The sequence below is a fragment of the Rhyacophila brunnea genome, unplaced genomic scaffold (assembly GCF_057557595.1).
Source record: "Rhyacophila brunnea isolate RB1 unplaced genomic scaffold, BYU_Rbru_1.0 scaffold_3, whole genome shotgun sequence".
Classification (NCBI taxonomy): domain Eukaryota; kingdom Metazoa; phylum Arthropoda; class Insecta; order Trichoptera; family Rhyacophilidae; genus Rhyacophila; species Rhyacophila brunnea.
Window position 1 is genome coordinate 45,219,284 of NW_028232965.1, and position 20,501 is coordinate 45,239,784.

At 34.2% G+C, this 20,501-nt stretch overlaps 1 protein-coding gene across 1 annotated transcript; it reads right to left on the bottom strand.

The window, feature by feature from the left end:
* Positions 1-8,485: 8,485 nt before the first annotated feature.
* Positions 8,486-17,425, bottom strand: LOC147068417 (uncharacterized). Its single transcript, XM_085952213.1, has 8 exons — positions 17,004-17,425; positions 16,183-16,522; positions 14,654-15,253; positions 13,994-14,166; positions 13,405-13,536; positions 11,748-11,859; positions 10,751-10,891; positions 8,486-9,624 (listed from the first exon to the last, which is right to left on the bottom strand). The coding sequence occupies exons 2-8, from the start codon at positions 16,478-16,480 to the stop codon at positions 9,407-9,409; spliced, it is 1,674 nt and encodes a 557-aa protein (XP_085808339.1). The 5' UTR covers positions 16,481-16,522; positions 17,004-17,425; the 3' UTR covers positions 8,486-9,406.
* Between the last annotated feature and the right edge of the window lie 3,076 nt (positions 17,426-20,501).

Sequence of the window (20,501 nt, forward strand, 5' to 3'; positions counted from 1 at the left end):
TTGCTTTAACGAAAAAAGAAGTTATTGAACTAGTTTCGCAATATGTTGTAAAAAAATAATTTGAAAACACCATTCAAAAATGGAATTCCCGAAAAAAACCTCAAGCCGTCGAATATGCAAGGAAGAAAATTTGTGATCCTTTTATTATCAACGAATACTATGATCTACTTGAAGGCATACTTACAAAGCTGTGCCTTCAAAATAGACCAGAAAATATATATAATTTTGATGAAACTAGTTTTTCAAAAGACCCAAATAGAACCAAAGTTCTGGGTGAAATTGGATTTTCTTCCACAAGGACGATCAGTTCTGCAGGAAAAGAGAATACGAGAGTATTATTAGGATGCAATGCGAAAGAGGATTAAATTTCACCCCTGATCGTATTTAAGGGGAAGTATGTATGGGATGAATGGACTGATAAAACCCAAACCCAAGATTTTTCAAAACTATTTTTATCGATTATGGTAAATTTTATGTGTTCCAATTACAATTAATGAATAAGTAACTGTTAACGATTTTACGTTGTATGTAACTTATTCAAATCTTTGACATGTGATTTTTCAAAACTATTTTTATCGATTTTGGTAAATTTTATACGAAGTGTTTTCGTATTACAATTAAAGAATAATCAACTTATAAGGATTTTATGTTGTACCTACACATAAAACTAACCGGCAAATAAGATATCAAAAAAAATATTTGTTCTTTTTATTTTACCGCAGTCACATCCCTAGTACTAAGTATGCCGCACTTACCCAACTTTTTTGATTTCATTTAATATATTCTATTTCTTAATGAAATTTACATGCATGAACTATCAAAATATTGTACTTCAAACATTCGATAATACTTATGTTGTCATATTTCGTTTATTGACAATATTTTGAGAGAAAATGCAACTAGACGCTCTTACCCCAACCGGGGGGGTAAGAGCGTCAATTCGCCTTGTTACATTAAAACGTTTGAATTATGATTAACCATTAAATATTTTAATGTAATGATTACAGTGATTGAAAAAGGGATAAATTGTTTAGAAGTCAACAAAAATTTCAAAGAGATATTACAATCCGTTAAGAATTACCATCCACTTAAAGTTCATCTCATCGATTTCTATGCCGCACTTACCCTAACTCACCTTATATAAAAAATATTAAAACGATGAATTAGTCAAAAATCTAAATGACAAAAAATCTAAAACTTAAACTAAATTTTAATAATAAACATGGCCATAAAATATAATGTAATAATAAGATTTGACCCTGCAACGAATTCACATTTTTTTACGATTGCCAGTTTATCTTTAAATTTAAAAAAAAAATAAAAAATCTTTTTAGTGTTTTCAGATACATATTTATTAATTACTACAGTTGAAATTGTAAATTATCAAAAAAAAATCTCAAATTGCAAGCTTCGTATTTTTCCGTTAGGTGCCTCTTTTCGCCTCTGATAGTATAAGCATCCCCCTAACATCATTCTGATTGCAAATGCAACATGTGTATCCAGTTTTAACATAGAAAGTCCTGACCAGGGAACTCAGAAATAATGGGAACTGAAATACATAACGGGTAAGGCGATAGCAGGTAACCGACTCGAGTAAGGAAGAATCCAGGTTAAACTCACACGTGTCAAGAATACGTTTTACGTCGAATACTGAAAACTGTTCTCGGTTTATGCATTTACGCTCATTTAATGTTGGTGTATTACACGTGCATAATGCATGCTTCATTTTCGTAGGACACTCACACATTCAAAACCCTGCATCAAGATGCGGCGTATTGAATATAGCCTATCGGTGTTCTATTTATTATCTGTTCTGTGGTCCTGACATACATCTTGCCTTTTCCAACTTCACATCTATGTGAAGTTGCTTTTTCAGCATTTACATTAACATTCAGTCAAAAAACAGACTTTTGAATGTGAAAGGGAACCAAATTATGAAGATCTGTCTCAACATAAACAATTTCATTCTTCTCATTGATTATAATGAATGTTATTATTTATAATATAACTTTTATTTATATTTTATTATGCATGAATTTTATTTTTCGTTTATTATTATTTTATTTATGTGGAGTACTAAAAAAGGAAAAAATAAATATATTTTGATTGTTTGTTTTTTTTGATGAGTGGTACTCAGTGTTATGAAAATTATGGAACGGGGGGGTACACAGATGTCGAAAGTTTGGGAAACACTGTAGATGATAATGTGTATTTTTAAAATTCGATGAATCTGCATATCGATGGTGCAATCACAAACCTCCTTAGTCAAAAAATACGATTTTACAGGGGAAGGTTAAAACTGATTTATTTGCAGCATAATACGATGAATATGACATAGGAGTTTTAATTAAAAGATCAATAAACTTGGCTATTTTTCTCTTTGACATAGGAGGTAAAGTTCAACAGATCCGTTAATTTTTTGTTGATTTTTTGATACCATAAAGTCAAAATCATAAAATTTGACATAGAAGGTTTGTGATCTGCACCATCGATATGCTATATCTGTAACTTCCGAAACCAATAAAAAACATAAAAAATTGAATGATTTACAGAAATCCATAATAACTAACACTTACGATGGCCGCGCAGCTTAAGCGTCGGTTCCTGGGTCTGGCAAGTACACATTGTTTTTCAATTGTGTATGAGTCAGGGTATGGACCTAATTTGTTGAGCAAGTGGCTGACATCCATCTCGTAAAACCAAAAAATCTATTAATACAAACCTCCACTCTGTGGAGGCCCATATGATGTTATTAGGATCGGACATGGTCGAAAAAAAAAAATTAGAAAGATTACAATATTAAAAATAAGCATACAGGAGGACCTCGACTTTCGCACATAATTGGTTCCTGAAAAGGTGTGCGAATGTTGAATGTTCGAAAGTAGAGGGAAGTAAAAAAAAATAAAATTGTGTGTATTTTGAAATATGTATTTATCAAGTAAATATAAGATGTTTAAGAGACATGTTTAAGTGGGGTTTGCGGATGTTTCCCTTAAAAAGTTATCAAGAGTTAACTGTTTGCCACTATTCTTTTTCTTATTTTAAGTGGTAAATTATTAACTTTACAATATTGCTTAACTGCTGGCACGAAATGTAAAGTGAACCAATCTTTTAATATTAACGCAGTAAACCCAGGTTTTTTTTTTATCTTTATTTGATTACTGGATACAATTCTTTATCCTTCCCTTTCAATGCCCTGGTATTTTCTGGTTGATAAATTAACATTGGCATCAATTTTAAATCACCAGCCAAGTTTCCACCAAGAAGCAATGTCAATCGGTTTTTAGAAGGTTTATGCCCAGGGGCAACTGATTCTTCCTTAGATAAGAATGTACGACTAGGCATTTTTTCCAAAATAAACCTGTGTCATCTACATTAAATATTTGGCTAGAGGAATATTCTCCATCTTCAATAATTTTGGATAATGAGGAAATAAATTCTCCGCGAAAATCAGCCGATTCTCCAGTGAATTTAATATAAACCAACCGTTACTTGCTTGAAAATTGTGTTAGAATCTTCTTTTAATCTAGCCTTCCAATCTCTGTGCAAACTAAGAGCCTTCGCTTGAATAATTGAAATATTCAGAGGGACATCTTTTTGATGTTGGTCGTCGATCCATGATGACAAATATTTTTCCATTTCATCCATAACTATGCCGTGTCTTTTGGAAACAACCTTTAAAGATATATTTCCACAATTTTGAACGTATTCCTTAATTTTTATTTTATTTTTCAAAATTGAACATAATATAGTAGTAGACCTGTTTGTATCATACGAACGTCCGATTGAAGAAAAAGATTCACCGCAATCAGAACGTCGTGCGAAGTTTATAAGTCCTTGATTTCTCTTTGTTCGTACCTATCAACACTGCAGTTTTTCTGTTTCTCACTCTTGTTTATAAATCTTATTATGTCTTAACCCCACGGCCAGCGCGACGTTTCAAAAAAAACCTTTTTTTTTTAAATGTGCGAAAGTCGAACGTTCGTAAGTCGAGGTCCGCCTGTATTTGAAAATAAAACAATGCGAAAAATATACATTAAAACCAAAGATGTTTAAGAAATCATTCTGCCAGATGGAGTCCACCGATGTTTCCCTATGAAAGTCACTGAAGCAAATTCTGGTTTGTCATAAAAGTCCTTATTTTATGCAACCTCAATGAACTGTTTCTAGGGCCGTCATATTGAAAGAAAAAGGATCGATACTTGATATCGTAATTTCACCAAAAATGGTATTAGTAAGCCCTTGCTACTACCAGGTGTCCTTTTTCACTTCACTTTCATATGTTTAGGCCCCCGCCCCATCTCTATATACTTCATTTTTGGCTAAAACTGACCATTTATGCTTGAAACACAAAAACGTCGTTAACTACAAATACTGAATCATGGATATTATTGTCATTTGGAAATAGCTCATAGTAACTATTGCACTTATGCAATGAAAGGTATGGGAAAAAAAAGATGTTCTAATTACATTTAAAAATACAGTGGTGTCGTACGGCTATATTTACTTTTATGTAGTTAGGATTCATCTTTAGTATTAACGACTGCTTAAATATTTAGGAAGTATCTTAGATAAATCGCAGTTTGAGGAGATACATGAATATAATATTAAAGATGACACTGACAACAACCTGAAGTGTGGGATCACATTTTGACTGAAAACATTGTGCACGATGTGTGGGGTAGCATGTTTTCCCCACCAACACATTGCTCTGAACCGGATTGATTGGATCGCATGGCATGTGATCCGGCGTCATACATGGGCGAATGCGAACGGCCCATGTGGCAGATTACACCCCGAGAGCGATGTGAAACAGCACAGTGCTGCACGACGCGATCAATTAGTTTTTGCACGAAGTGGACTACTATTTCATCATGTCGGATGTAGAAATTTTAATCGGTTCCATACAAGAACGTCCTGTACTGTGTTTCTCCAGAATTGGGTTGCTGAAAATTGGTGGATGTCAATTATAAGCGTTCACAATGTGGCAGCATTCGAGCATAATTTTTGAATAAAATGGGTTTACTCCTTAACTAAAAAAAGAACCCATGTGTGTTTGTCCATGATGAATGTGCGGTGCCGCTGGTGACTAGCCACATCGCCACTCATCGTTTTGCTTTATATCGCTTCAAACTGCATCGCAATCGTGTTTGCATCGACTTCGCCTACGTAAGATGTATCGTGTTCCATAATACACAAGAGAAAATGATAAAATTTGATTTCAGATAACACATGTTGCGTTTTGTCACGTGTTCCCTATATTTTCCAGTCTTGAAGGTGGGTCTGAAGACCATAACTAAGATATCTAGAGACATGGAGGGGTTGGGGCAGCGGTTGATGATGCTTAATGATTATTTAAATAAAACATTTATTTTATAAATAGTTTTATTATATTTATAAAAGAATATGTAGTAGATATCTTAAAGTAAATGGAACAATTCTCAATAATATAATGTTTTAATTATATACAATAATCATTTGGTTTTAGCAATACAGGTAACCCCTCCCCTTATCATTGCGACCCCGATGAGTGCGAATTCGTTATATCGATTTTTAATATTTTTTGCCCTGCACTTATTTTTGACACATACCACGTGTCAGAAATCGTCAAAATGAGTAATCACGCGCCTATGATAGATTGTTTGACAATTATCGAAAAAAAATTACATAAATGCACAGGCTATGGAAGGTAAACTATGTATGTAAGTAGATTCTTTTTGAAACGCAAAATATTTTTTCAGTTTATTGCGAAGTTAATTACATTTATTTTGTTATAAATTTTGTTTAGGTACCTACTAATAAAGTTCTTTCACATTTTAAATTGTTCTGTTTTTCAAATGTCCCATTGAATGTTTTGCTTAATTGCATTTTGCTATATATCCCCTGCGAGATCAATGGGGTTACCTGTTTGTACATATATTTTGTCACACATTTAAGGATGAGTGTATTGCTTCTAGGAATATGTGCTGACAGAATTAAGAAACAGTAAAACCTCGATTATCCAGATTTATATGATCATCACTTTCGTGAGATTATAAGAAAAATGTATAATTTGGAAAAATATGTAATAAAAGATTTTCATTTTACACACAATAATTATCCGAACAATCTTCATCTCTAATCAGATTGGATAATCGAGGTTCTACCGTACAACTAAATACAATAAATAATTTACCTTTGATAAATACTCGTAAGGAAAATATATATTTTTAATAAATTCAAAGGTATGTAAATTAGGAATTTAAAAAAAACTGTTACAAAATTAGCACTCATATTCAGCGAGTGTCAGCTTATTAATCGTTGTTTATTATTGTTATTTTTATCATTGAAATGTATAGTTTGATAACTTCTCTCAAATTAGTAGAAGAGATTTTAGAATAATCATAAATTTTTATTTTTATACATCACAATACCAATGTTTCATAATTCCACCAGCAGATATCTTTGGTAGCATTCGACTCTCCTCTAGGACATAATTGATTGATGTTATAATAATGATTCATTATTTATAAAAGTGGAAGTATAGTAGTTTTTGTATAATTAACATGATGGATGATATTGTTATTGAATTAAGAATTAAGCAGTTTTAGAAATAAAATTTACAATAATATGATAATTTATATTCATCAACACTCAACAATTATTAGTCATTGAAAAGGACATTTATTTATATTTTACACTTACCGATGGCAAAATTTGATTGGTAATAAAATACCAGTGGCGAGGGGTGGAGTTACGCGACAAATAGTTCACAATAAACTTTGTCAGTCACACTTGTGTTTTCATTAAACTAAAAATACAAATTGCAGATGGTGCTGGTTTCAAAATTTAATTAAACCCTGCCTAATCCAACCCATTATAGCGGATGTAGGCCTGTGGAAATCTGACTAAAATAGTGTACACTTTGTCAGTCACACTAATTGTTTGAGTGCCAATTGCTGTCACTATTAGTATTTTTTTTTAGATATTTTATAGATAGACAAATATTTTTTGACTATTATCTATTATGGTTTGGTTTACCATGGGTTTAATTGAATTTTAAAAACCAAACAATACTATCTGTGGTCTTAGTTAATTGAAAACAAATTTACCTAAGACTGACAAAGTTAAGTGTTCATGTTCTATGTTTGTTGGATCTTAACAGTCTGCCTCCACCCTTCGGCACTGTAAAATACCAATTTCGCCAGAACTTTTAGAAGATATTTTACAAATAAAATATGATTGGGAGAGTTCTTTTAAAACTAATAATACAATGAGATCAGTAGGTAATAAAAATTTTTAGGCGAAATTCGTAATTCAATAATTATTGTTGGAAGATATTTTCATATCTTGTATTATTTAGTGTGATGACTGTTTATATTTTTTATTGTAACAAAATATGCATTTTAATGATATTGTAGAGATTCATACTAACTTTATATAATTCTAATAGAAATAAATTATTATAATGCTACGGATGTCACCGAAAGTGAAAATACATTGAATTAACTTAAACATAAAGCTTTGGAATCGATATTTGTTTTATTTTGTTAGTGACTAGTTTTGGTAGGTATTTATTCATTCGAATAATTTTAGTAATATTGTAATCGTTCGAACTAAAAATAATTTCGACACGAAGAACTGGCCATTGAAGTCATTTTCTCTTGGTATTTATATATTTTGTAAAATATTCGGCCATGACCCAAGCCCCAGGTAGACTTCATACTCAACTAGACATTGCTTAATATTCTAATGCCAACTCCAGATAATGTGCTGGTTTATACACATTTCTAAGGAGAAAAGGCTACATGTAATCCATGTGAGGTGTTTGCTCAAATGATGTTTGTCAAACTCTCACTACTTAATTTTTAAATTTACAACACAGATGGGTGAAATATTAATTTATAATTAAATATGTCGGTGATTTATGGCATCAACTCAATTGTAAAATAAATTATGAAATGCCAATTAGCAAAACTCCTTGAAGAATATTCTAATAATAATAAATAAGTTTATAAATTGGCAAGTACAATGTTGAATAATAAATCAGTATCAGAATTTTTTTAAATATTTGGTTGTCAAATAAAGTGTTGTCAGTATTTACAAAATATAAATGAGGGATTAGATATTTTTTTAATCTAAAATCATTGTGAATTTTTATAATTCCTCATTTTAGACATTTTAAAACATTTTTATAATATATGTATGTAGGTACAAAACTTATTGTTTAATCATTAATGTAGTAACTGCTAATTACTCAAAAGGAAGGTAGAAAGGCAGTAGAATAATATTTTGATAATGAATAATATTATTTTTTATATGTGAATGTACCATTTTAAGTTGTCCGCCTGTCAAATTTGGAAATAAACTCACCACTAAATTAAGTATATAACTGTCAAATAATGTTAGCTTGCAACTCTCACTCTTTGGTTTAGACAAAATATGTATACACAATAGACGTTGAATATTTCAATGTGATAAGTTACCTAATTTCTTCTTTTTTGTTCATGTCGCTTCTTAGCTTAGGCATATGGTCTGTCATATTCGCCCTATTGATGGTATTTAGTGACCTTGACTAATCCGGTTGACTTGACTTGAGATTCTTTTGGGGCGTCCGCAGCACGTGGCTGAGTTAAAATTGCATCTTCAGCTCACATATGATTAGTGGCTGCATGTTCTGCCTTCTTTTCTCTTTGTTACTGTTGAAGTCATACCACGGGACTCGGTATCCGCTGCAAGCATCCGCTTTCAAAGTTCAGCAAACAGTCGCTCCAAGTCTGCGTAAGATGCCATGACTCGCTACTGTAAAGCAGCACTGTCAGAATAAGACCGCTGATCATGCATTTTGTTTTCCCCAAATTATTGGCATCATACGTTTTTTATTCTGTGGATGTTAATATAATATATGTGGCTTCAAAATAATTAAAATAAATGCATAACTTCCATATGATTAAGATTTTGTTAAAAAAAATTACACGAGCGATAAGCTTCTGGTTTGATAAATCATAGAGCCGCATTTAGACCAAGCGAGCGAATGTTTGTTCTTCCCCCACTCCAGCGAAATTCTTATGCTCGCTCGAGAAAAAGTGGAGAATTTCACTGGAGTGGGGGAAGAACAAACATTCGCTCGTTTGGGATAAATGCGGCATAACATGTATGTCGTCTAAATTAATTATCTTTAAAAATTTCATTATTCATTATCAAGTATCATAAAATGTTAATTCCACTTTTTGGCCGAAAAGAATTGAGCTCGTTGTTTCAGGAACAATGAATAGTTGGTGACTTTCAAGTCTCGAGAAGATCGCCGCTTGCTCAAAACTTTTCTGACAATTCGTTTCGATGCGACTCTCAACGGTCTTCTCTTCACCACTGTCCTGCGTAATACGACATGCTCCACCTTATCTTTCCTCTCCACCTCCGCGTTGTCTCAAGATCCCTTCTCGGCGCTTTTCTCCGAAGAAGTGGAGGCGAGCGGATCATTTGATGAATCTCTGGGGGACGATGGAGTGGTGATGACGTCCTCTTGCAGCAGGGGCACATTTCCGGGGCTCACTATGGTATCGTGCAGAGTTCGCAGGTGGCGAAGGAGATTCGATTTCACATTGAAACCTTTGTTGCAGAGACCGCACACGAAAGGCCGTTCCCCTGAAAACATTTTTAAATTCTCTGTACCTGAAGAATTTACTGTGCGGACTATATTTACAAGCTTATTAAAAAAACTATAACCCACTCCCTTTGAGATTGAAGAAAACAAATAATGTTTAATAATACAGATTGTAGTATTTTCTTTATAATTACGAATAGACTGAATTTACAGTCAGTTAAATGAGCTACATATGCTAGTAGATTTTTTTTTATTCATTCTCTTATTTTATCATTAATGTTATTTGGATTGGCTTAAGCGTTGGCTTATAATGTTGGGGGTCCCAAGTTAGAATCCTGGGTCTGGCAAATACGCATATTGTTTTTCAATTTGTGTTTAGAGTCAGAGTATGGACCTAATAGGTTGAGCAAGTGGCTAACATCCATTTCTCGTAAAAGCAAAATCTGTTAAGGTGACGCATCAGTGAAACGCCAAATAATTTCCAACTGTAGGCGCGACGGAATTTTGGACTCGCTGCCATTCACTGAGAGAATCTCGAGCCAGAAGCACGTCACTTTGCTGCGTGATGGCGACGGGTCAATTAATTCTAAAATCGTGTAAAGATGACTAAAAACGTTACCCATTTACTTTAAAAAGAAAACATGTCAATGAATATATTATTATTGTTACTAATAGAACAATAAACAGAACATAAAATGAACGTATGTTGGATTTATATGAAAAATAATATTTCGTTTGACAGGTGTCATTTGCACCCGCGACCCGCAGTCCGCGCATCGCCTAGCAACGATCTTTTTAGACCGTGCCTCAACTAATGCATGGCCTTAATACAACCTCCACCCTGTAGAGGCCCATATGATCCTCTTAGGATCGATCAAGTGAAGTAGTAGTAATAGGGTAAATATGTCTAATGTTATTTATTCTAAATCAGTTGTAACTAAATAACTTAGATAAGGAGTTAAGAGCCCGGCGGAGGTCGCATGGAGATGACCTCATGGGAAACGCCACCGATTTTCTCTTAGGAAGTCTATTTTTTTTCATTTCTAGCCATTTAACTAAATTCTCAATTCTTTATCTAAATTAGCTTCTAAATCAGATGGATTTGTGTGATTCAAATTACCTTTGAGATATCAAATACTACATACATCAGAGATGTTTTCAATATACCTGTATGAGTTCGTAGATGGATCACCATGGAAGCGTGTGAAGGAAATATCTTCTTGCAGTGGTCGCAAGTTTTGTTCTGATCACCGTCTACATATCTGTTGTGTCGTCGGGGCGGAGCACTGTTATTGCACATTGCTAATTCTGTGAAACAAAAATAGTTTTATGACCAAAGAGTTCGACTGTAACAAGAGAGACTGCCATGAAACTAAAATATTAAAACACTTGATGGAATTTCTGAAACGTTTTTAGCAGAGCATTGGAGCGGAGCCCGAGCATGGAAAATTTGTATTGCACCACTGCGCTGGATGTTTTTTTATTAATATTAAATTTTCGTCCTAAAATCCAATGAAAATATTGTATTTGACACGTCTTTGTAACACTACCGAGTAATAAAATAAATAACCTCATTTTTTTAACACTTCGTTAATAAGTTCACAGATATTTTGTTTAACAGAATTAATAATGAAAATGATGAATAATAAACCTTATTTTAAAACTACTTATTTTTTTTAAATTCTTAACATTTGTATACTTACATAATATAATACCTATTAAAACTTTTTACCCGGAGCGGAGCAGACCCTGCAGCGGAGCTGGCGCAAGGATTAGGTCCGGAGCAACTCAAAAAAGGGTCTGCTCCAACGGACAGGTTTTTAGTGCAAAATGGATTGCTGCTAATTTCAACAGTAGACCATGAGTTTTTCCAGTTTAGTGGAGACTTAGTTAGAAAAAAGAAATAATGAACAATGAAAGTAATTTCAAAGCGAAACATTTTATAAAATTATTTGCTCCAACATATGCACCTCCCTAAATTAAATTTATGAATCACATAAAAGCGGTGTGTTATGGCAGTCAGTCAAATAATATTATCTTCAACAGAGGTTACTGGACAATGATGGGTCCACTGTAATAATAATGTTAAAGTTGAAGCAAAACATTTCAATCCAAAGGATAAGATGTGTTATTTAAATTGTTTTCATAATTATTAATATCATACCTGTTTCAGTATGGGTGCTTTGAATATGTCTCACCCATTCTCCAGGATTGGGGAAATGTTTCTGGCATAAATCGCATCGTAACAATGCTGTTGTTTCATCTGTATCATCACTCTGAAAGATTAAACAATATTAAAATTAACATTCATTGTTCGATTTGACACCAATAATATAAAGAAAGGTTTTCATTCATCTCATTTAAATATTCTGTGTTCATTATTGGGAGATTTTGGTTACAAAATACCACACTGTTTATATGGGTTGATTGATTGACCATGAGACCACTCTTAGGCCTAAGGGGTCGTCCATATATGGCGTTCTAATAGGGGATGTGATATAATATGATGATTTGTGACAAAAGGGAGGGTTGTGGAAAATGTGAAATCACAAAACCAACCACTTTTTTCTGAAAATAAAATATTCCAAGATAACATATTGATACCAGATGGAAGTTTCCCACAGGAGACCACCTCAAAGGACGGACCGAACCATCAACTTTCCCATACCCCACAGCCTACGTTCACTCTTCGCGGTTTTCGCAACCCTCGGCCGAGCGGAGCCCGCCTCCTTGAAATTCAAATTCGTCTATGCTCCCGCCAAAACACAGACGCGGTCTACCAAAAACGGCCGCTCGAAACAGCGCCGTTGGTAAAGCAGGGAGGTTCCCGACCGACGGACGAACATGACGTCGCCTGACAGTTGGACGCGCGTGAAAAATCTCGCTCTCTTACCCCTGATGTCGAACGAGCAGCATCGACCGCAAAAACCCTCTTGCCTCGGACCTCGAACAGCTAGCATCTCCCGCCAAAAAGCCGAACAGCCAGGATCTCTGCTCTTGCCTCGGCCGCCGGACAGCGAGCATCGTCTCTGCTCGCCTCGGACGCGAAGCCAAGACACATCTCCCGCCAAAAGGACCGCGTCGGGAGACTTCTCAAGCATCTCCAGGGAACAAAGGTCCACATCGGCAGCACGCCAAGCCGCAAGCCCCGATCCTCTCTCCCATTGGACGCCGGACAGCGAGCCTCGCCTCGGATGCGAAGCCCCAGCAGCCAAGCCCGCGACACCACGTCTGCAGCCCAAGCAACCAGTAGCCCAGTCCGCAACACCACGCCATTACCAACCCACCGCCACGACAATAACCTGTATCTACGATAAAATAAACCAGCCTCAACAAAATACACCGTGCGTTTCTGTCCCCCACCCCTGCTTCTTGGCCATGACATTATCACGGTCTGCCATCTCCGCCTAAGAGCCCAAGAAGGCCGGTGATAATATTATTATAATCAACCATTTTCAACAGGTTTACATTTTACAAATGGGATGGAAAAATGTAATATAATCTAGATAGAAGGGTAAAATATTTTGTGATGAATCAATAGGAGGTGGGACGGGGGTTCAAAATAATTTCAAAATCGTGTGACGTCTTTATGGACGACCCCTAAATTCAAATATAGAATTTGGTTAACATAAGCGACTAGAGAAAAGATGCATCGGAAATGAGAATAATGGAGAATAGATTGGGAAAATTTTCATACACCAGATAGACGGATTTTGATACTTATGGTAATAATATATCTAAATTATGATTTATCAATATTATTTCTTTCACAGCCAGTCAAATGATAATCATTTGCTCCGTCGATTATTAAATGTACATACTGCAGATCTTGCCTTCCGTTTTCTAGTTGGCGGTTGCGTTGTGGATTCGGCATGTCCTTGGATGTGACGAACCCACTCCGCAGGGATGTGGAACACTTCAAAACACAGCTCGCAGGTTAACGGACTATATATCTGTAAATTTTAGAACATATAAAAATATTAGAATTTCCCATTGAAATGTGACATGTAAAAGTCATTTTACAATGCTTATGTGTATTTAGAACTAGCAATAATGTTGAACTCTAAAAGATATCAGTCACACAGTATAACAGAACATCTATAAGTAAACTTTCAAAAATGCTAATGGTCCATGACATTCGACATTACTGCTATGGAAATGTGTCGTAGTATCCGGATGTGTCAACATGCATAACTACATCTCTAGGAGCAGTAGTGTCGAATATCATGGTCGAGTTCAAAAGTCTACTTTAATACTTGTTCAATGCTTAAATGCAAGTAAATGCACACAGGCAGTAGTGTTACGTTATTATAGTGGTCAGGGTAGCATTAACTTTTGAGAGAAGATTTTTTTCCACCTAAGGAGAGGAAATCGTTAAAGAAAATAGAATAAAGAAGAACCATTTCTAACCTGTTCTTCTTCCTCTTGAATATCTTCGGCTATAATGTCTTCAAGTTCAGGTTTGATAATCATCTCATCAGTTTGAAACATGTCATCGGCCATAATATCATTTTCATCTGCCCAATCGGGCTCCAGTTTTATTGTCATGTCATTCATTTGTGCATCACTCAAATTGATACTACCTACAATAATAAAAACACATTAATTTCATTTAAATCAAACATCTATGCTAAATCTGATGAAAAAGACAGATGTCACTACATGGGTTATTAAAGAGTCATTAAGCCTCTACTTTCAGTGATGTCATCGTATTATTTAGAATAAAATTGGCTCTACAATTCCACGTGGATCTGGGCTGCCTCATAAAGAGATTTCTTAACAGATTTTTGTTTCACAATATGTGGATGTTAGCCACTTGCTCAATCAACCCATGCTCGGGGTCTAAACACACTTTTTGAAAAAAATTGTGAATCTGAGACTGAATTTGATTGGCCGAAACTGAGATGCCTGGACGGGTGATTTAAGAATGCTCGACCAAAGCAACTGGAAAGTGTTTACACTCGATCATCCACAATGGAAAAAGTTTTTGGAGGAGGCCAAGATCCGCCAAGGGTTGTAGTGCCACAAATGACAATGATAATGATGATATTTTGTGTGATGATAACTTACCTTTTGCGATTTTTAAAGTACCGGTTTTATTGTCTTTATTTTTTAGAACGGTTTTATCCGAGGAATTGCGTTCTTGAGTATCTTTGGAGTGATCGGTTTTTGATTTTTTCACGTATTTTTTATCATTCTTTTTTGCCTTGATGTCTGCATCAAAGTTGCTCGGGTTTTCTTGTATTTCCTTCAACTTTGGTTTTTCAACAACATGATGCTGTAAATCTGGAGTCACGACAATAGTTTGAGCTACAGGTTTCGGAGCCAATGCTCTTAATTTAGAATTGGCCTCGCCTGACGTTTTAATAAATACTAGCTTCGGCGGACCGATAAAAGATTGCCTTGTTATATTCAAGTGTTGGACGGGTGTATATGTCTTAAGTAATTTGTCGTCTTTTTTAACAGATATTTTTGGCATTTGTACATCGTTTGTCTCAGGTTTCTTAGCTACAACTTGTGGCTTCTTGACAATTTCTGTGACTTTATCGGTGGTAATTTTGTCTGCTGTATCATTTTGGTTTTCATTTTGTCTCCAAAGTCCTCGCACTTTCAGTAAATCTCCTGCCTTTAGGACTGTATCCAATATTTCATTTGAAACAGTTGTTTCTCCTAAAGAAACAAAATATAATTTATAAACAAATGGGAAATATTTTTCTTTCAGTCCCGGATAGACTTCATAGTAAATATGGGAACTTCATTATGTGACCGTGATTTGTAACGATTAATTATTTATACAGGATAATAAAAAACTTACGATGATCCAACCTATCATTTAAACAGGTTTAATTAAATTTACAGTAGTGAGAGCATATTAATTGAGTACTATTTGATATCTGGCGATTGGGCTGGGTCATATACAGTGATGTAGTGGGACCAAAGCAACCTGAAACTCTTTTCTCAGGGGGAGCGTGCTCCGTCACTTCTCCAATAATTTTGAATCAATTTGTAATTTATTTTGAGCTAGGTAAAATAATTGTGAACTTAAATATTCATAAACCAGCTATTCATAATAAAGTGGGATATTTTCATACAGTTTGGTGGATCTACGTTGCAGTGAAAAACTAAGGACCGATAAGAGTGAAGGGAGCTATGGATCGACCCTGACTGATGATGATTCATAACCATTAACCTTAGTATTATTCTGGGTTAGATTTCCAATACCTATTGATTGAAATTATACAAATGTACTTTAGAAACAGTGGGTGTGGACGACAAGTTAGTTGGTCGATTAGGATTTTTAAAAACAGTGCCCCGGTACTATTTTATTTACCAATCACTACACCACTGGTGTCTTTATTTGAAATTTTGTAACAAGCTCATAGTGTAACAAAAGGAGAAGGAAAATATAAATGGTATTAACCCAAATATAATATAATTTAAATGAAATGTTTACATATTAAAAATACTGCATTAAAGAATATTATCGTGTATCGGTCTATATAAAAGTGACCCTAATATTTTAAATTAATTGCACTAGTAATGATAATTCTATGATAGTCTTTTGGCAACAACTATTGACAGTAAAAAATAATATTTACCTTTGTACATATATTCAATGAGAATGTGCAGAGCTTTCGTAGTGATTTCAGATGGCAGTACAACATAAACAACGGAGTTTCCCAATCGCAGGGATGATCTTTGACTCTCAAACAGGTTGCTCAGGTAAATGCTGCATGAGTTCAATATGAACTTGTGCGCTGGTATTTGGCAACCATCTAGAGTGCACAGAACTACATCGGTGAAGCGCTCTGACCGCAACAAAGCTGCCACCGACCCATTTAGATGATTTGCATGAGAGTGCCATTTCAGCTGGTAGCTGTCCAAACTAGACGCCATCGTTGCACTCAACACTAATTCAGGTTAATGATTTAACTCCGTCTGCAATATAAATACCTAATATATTATTATTTCTCGACTTAAATTAGTGACATATTTAAGCTTTCATATCTTGTATATAATATAACTTGAATTATTATTAAGATTAAATACCTTAATATAATATATTATTACACACGTAATTTAATAGTGGAGTTTTCACTGAAAGAGTAGGATTTATTTACCTATGTCATTTTTATAATAATAAGTGGGTAATGCTGTTTTCAAAATAACATCCAAATAAATAATCAACTAAAGAAAAATATTATAATTTGAAATTAATTGATAAATTTAATAGGACATGGAAACTGTAAACACAACTTATAAAAACCATTTCATTTATTACCTTCCACCTCGTTTTTATTAAACGATAAAAATAACGCCAACTTTCAGTTATTGAATTGATTTGGAATATCTAATAAATAATACGAAACATTTCATCAATAATGCTTATGAAAAGATCAAAATTAATTATCAATCTTACCTGAAAAAGGATTTCAAACATACTCCTATTTATAACAGTGTAAACATATTTTATCTCACTCCCACACGTGTACTATGCAGTCAGTTGAACAGTGACAGAAGCATACTACATTTCCTTAAAAGAAAATTCGTCGTTTATAATGAAAATACGCACGGATTTACTACGGACAATGAAATTTACGAAATCGTATGGATCATTATTTGCAGTAGAAATAATGAAGGAATCGCGGTTATGTTAATTAGCTCTCATTATGAGACGATAACTGGTCGAGTAAAATATGGCAGTGCTCGCAAACAAATAACTAAAAATCGATAGAATCGGCGCGTTGTATTGATTTCTTGCAGCCAATCCCGTTAGCGCATTTATCTTATCGATCCTTCGCGACGTGCGTCGTCCTGCCGGCGCGTGTGCGCCGTGGCACTACATTTTTGTTCCTCTCTAATAATAATAATACTATATTGACATGAAGAGCGATACACTATTTCTGGAACAGACCGAATTCAGAATACATAATGAATGAATATCACGACTATACAAGATACCTAATTCACTGTTTACTTTTAACATTCAATTCGCTCATATTCCAAGCTTTTATTGTTAGCTAGCAAGCATTAAATTTGTTCCATTATATTTTTTTGTCGTTTAAACGATTGTACTTATAATATTAAATTGATTGTTTTCTCAATTTATAATTAAATTGATACCTATGCATTATTGAAGGGTTATTTTTACAAAAAAGCGATCAATATGTAGATACATACATAGTTTACAAAACCTAACCTAAACAAGTCATAAATAAACTTGAATTGCATTCTGCAATATTGGTTAGTCCACTACGAATGGTTGAAATTAACTTATTGACATTCATTAAATTCCATATTGTGATAATATTATCCAAATACCCCAGAAAATCTTTCAACTTCAACCCCAAAGAGTCAAAGTCGACACTTATTTATTGGTGTATAAATCAGCGCTCGAAGTGGAAAAAATACGAACCGGAGCGTTCGATAAATTTTCTAGAATATTAAAATGTATGAAAAGTTTGTTGGCGCAGTAGACGAAAAATATTATCAATATGAAAAATATTGCGAACAAATTGTATTATTCTCGTTTATTCTTTTATCCGCCGCCGAAAAATTGTGCATTATCTGCCTACCTACATATTACATGGGTCGTCATTGCGTTGTAGGTACCTACGTATACAATAATGTATCGCTATTTTGAGTACATGAGCATAGTTTTTTGCCTATGCAGGAGATACTTTGTGTCTAGATTGGCTCCACGATTTAAGAAACTTCATGGTGAAAACCGTATTAGGTAAAGTACTATCTTGTCTTACTTTATCTATGTTGTTAGCGTCCCCATCCATTCATAACTAATAATTTTATTTGTGCGTAATTAGAATAACACTTCTGAGGAATATGTATGTAACCAATTGAAAAAATCTTTTTGAAAATAATACGACATCCAGCAGGCTTCGAGCCTACGCCCCCGGGATTCGCGCCAATGTGCACTGACCACTGAGCTATATATGTGTCATATCTAAGCAATGCAATACTCTGTAAAGCGCTTTCTAAATTGGATTACTTATTGGTAATCGGCTTTTGTATTTTGAATCAAAGTATTGAATTACCTTAATTACTAATCGGTGTCAGGATTACTTCAAATTTTTGCTATTATACTTGCACTACTACTAATACTAAGAATTAAGAATGTATGTTCAATAAAAGAATGTTTAATTCAGGGCTCGAAATGGAAAATTTTACGAACCGGAGCGTTCAATAATTTTTCGAAAATATTAACTTGGTTATTAATTTTATGTATATTTATAAAAATAAATGTTAGATTTTATTGTTAAGCCTCCCCCAAACCAAAGCGAATATTCGCAGCGAATTATTCGCCAATCAAGCTCGTATTGGCTTACGGGACAGAGCACGCTTGCGCGACCGCCTTGCGTCTTGAGTGCGAATTTGCAGCGAATATTCGCTGCGATTTTCGGGAACTCTGTCGACAGCGAATTTATTCGCGGCGGACAATTTCGCCAAGGGAATTAGTAAAATCAAAATGGCGAAAACATTGAGCAGCTGATCGAGTTGGTCCGGAAATATCCAATCCTTTATGATTTCTCTGACAGTGACTACAAAACATAAGAAAGAAAGATAAGATATGGGATGAAATTGGCAGGGAAATTGTTGAAAATGGTATGAAGGTCGTCATAATAATATTATGTAGGTATCTTTGTCTAACCAAAGTATGTAAAGTTTTTTGACAGGATGAATACGCTATTATAAATAAATAACTTTAATCTAAGGTCCCGATATTTAAAAAATACAAATTATTAATTTGCGTCATGCACAGCCTTTAATAACAGAAACTTTATAACTTTGATTGTTAGTGCACTGACAGTTCTTACTTATTGCGATCGTTTGACGTTTTGGTTTCGACTTTCGAGCAGTCATATCAATAATGTTATAATTAGGTATCATTTACAATACCTACTTCAATCATATTCGGTATCGGTCACGTAAATACCCATTTTATATTCGTTGATAATATTTTTTTAGGTTAGATAGGTAGTCTTTAAGATTATTTTTTTGCATCTAACATTATGCAGCATAGCATTTCTATTGTAGCTAAAGATATAATATACCTACATATAGGTAGATAAGTAGGTACTCCATGTCGTCATTGTGGTATTTTGTAAGGTTTTAGACCAAAAACCTTACATACTACTTACTATCGGGTTATTTACAGTAGGACATACCTAGGTTGTGTTTGTTTTTTGATCTCAAGAGACCTCAATCACAAAAACGATATTATGTACCTATATACCTACTAGGTATATATTTCCTTCATTATGTATAGGTATATTGAGCTAATAAACTGGTTTTGCCCAGTGCCGACCGCGAACCAAGATAATATCTACATGTTCCATGTACCTACCTAACATAACCAATGTTTTCTGTTTCACATTAATTTGTATACCTACAAACATTTTAAACTTAATTGAGATGTTCTTAAACTTCTGTTCATGTAATATTATGTAGGTAGGTATATCTTGGTCTGCATTAGGCAATAAGATTAATAATTTTATGTGCATGTAAATATAAAGGTCAGGTACCTCCTCTAAGTACATAATATTATATTATCATCATGGATACCTACCTGAATGATGTTGGAGATATACTAATGCTTTGTGATGAATTTAATTTTAGCAAAGATCTTCAACCTTTCAACGTAGGTACAAAGCACCAGAAGAAATTAAAAATGAAACCCCCGGCATTAACAGGAATAAAATAATATTTCATCATAAACATCAGTCGGGGTCATTCCACTGCTAGATGAAAGCCTCTTCTAGCTCCTTCCACTATTTTCGGTCTCTAGTTCTTCGCTGCTACATACTTTTATTGTACTTCACGTGAACAAAGAGATCAACTAAGTGAAGTGTCAATCAACAAAAGTGGCATTTGTGCACAATGTTAATGAATTTTCCAAAAC

What these genes read in the sequence shown, in the direction of transcription:
- LOC147068417 (XM_085952213.1), bottom strand. Translation starts at nt 16,480, where the DNA reads ATGGCGTCTAGTTTGGACAGCTACCAGCTGAAATGGCACTCTCATGCA. An exon ending in AAGCACCCATACTGAAACAG is followed by an intron (nt 10,892 to 11,747) that starts GTATGATATTAA and finishes TTTGTTTCACAG; the next exon opens with AATTAGCAATGTGCAATAAC. An exon ending in CCATCTACGAACTCATACAG is followed by an intron (nt 9,625 to 10,750) that starts GTATATTGAAAA and finishes AAATGTTTTCAG; the next exon opens with GGGAACGGCCTTTCGTGTGC.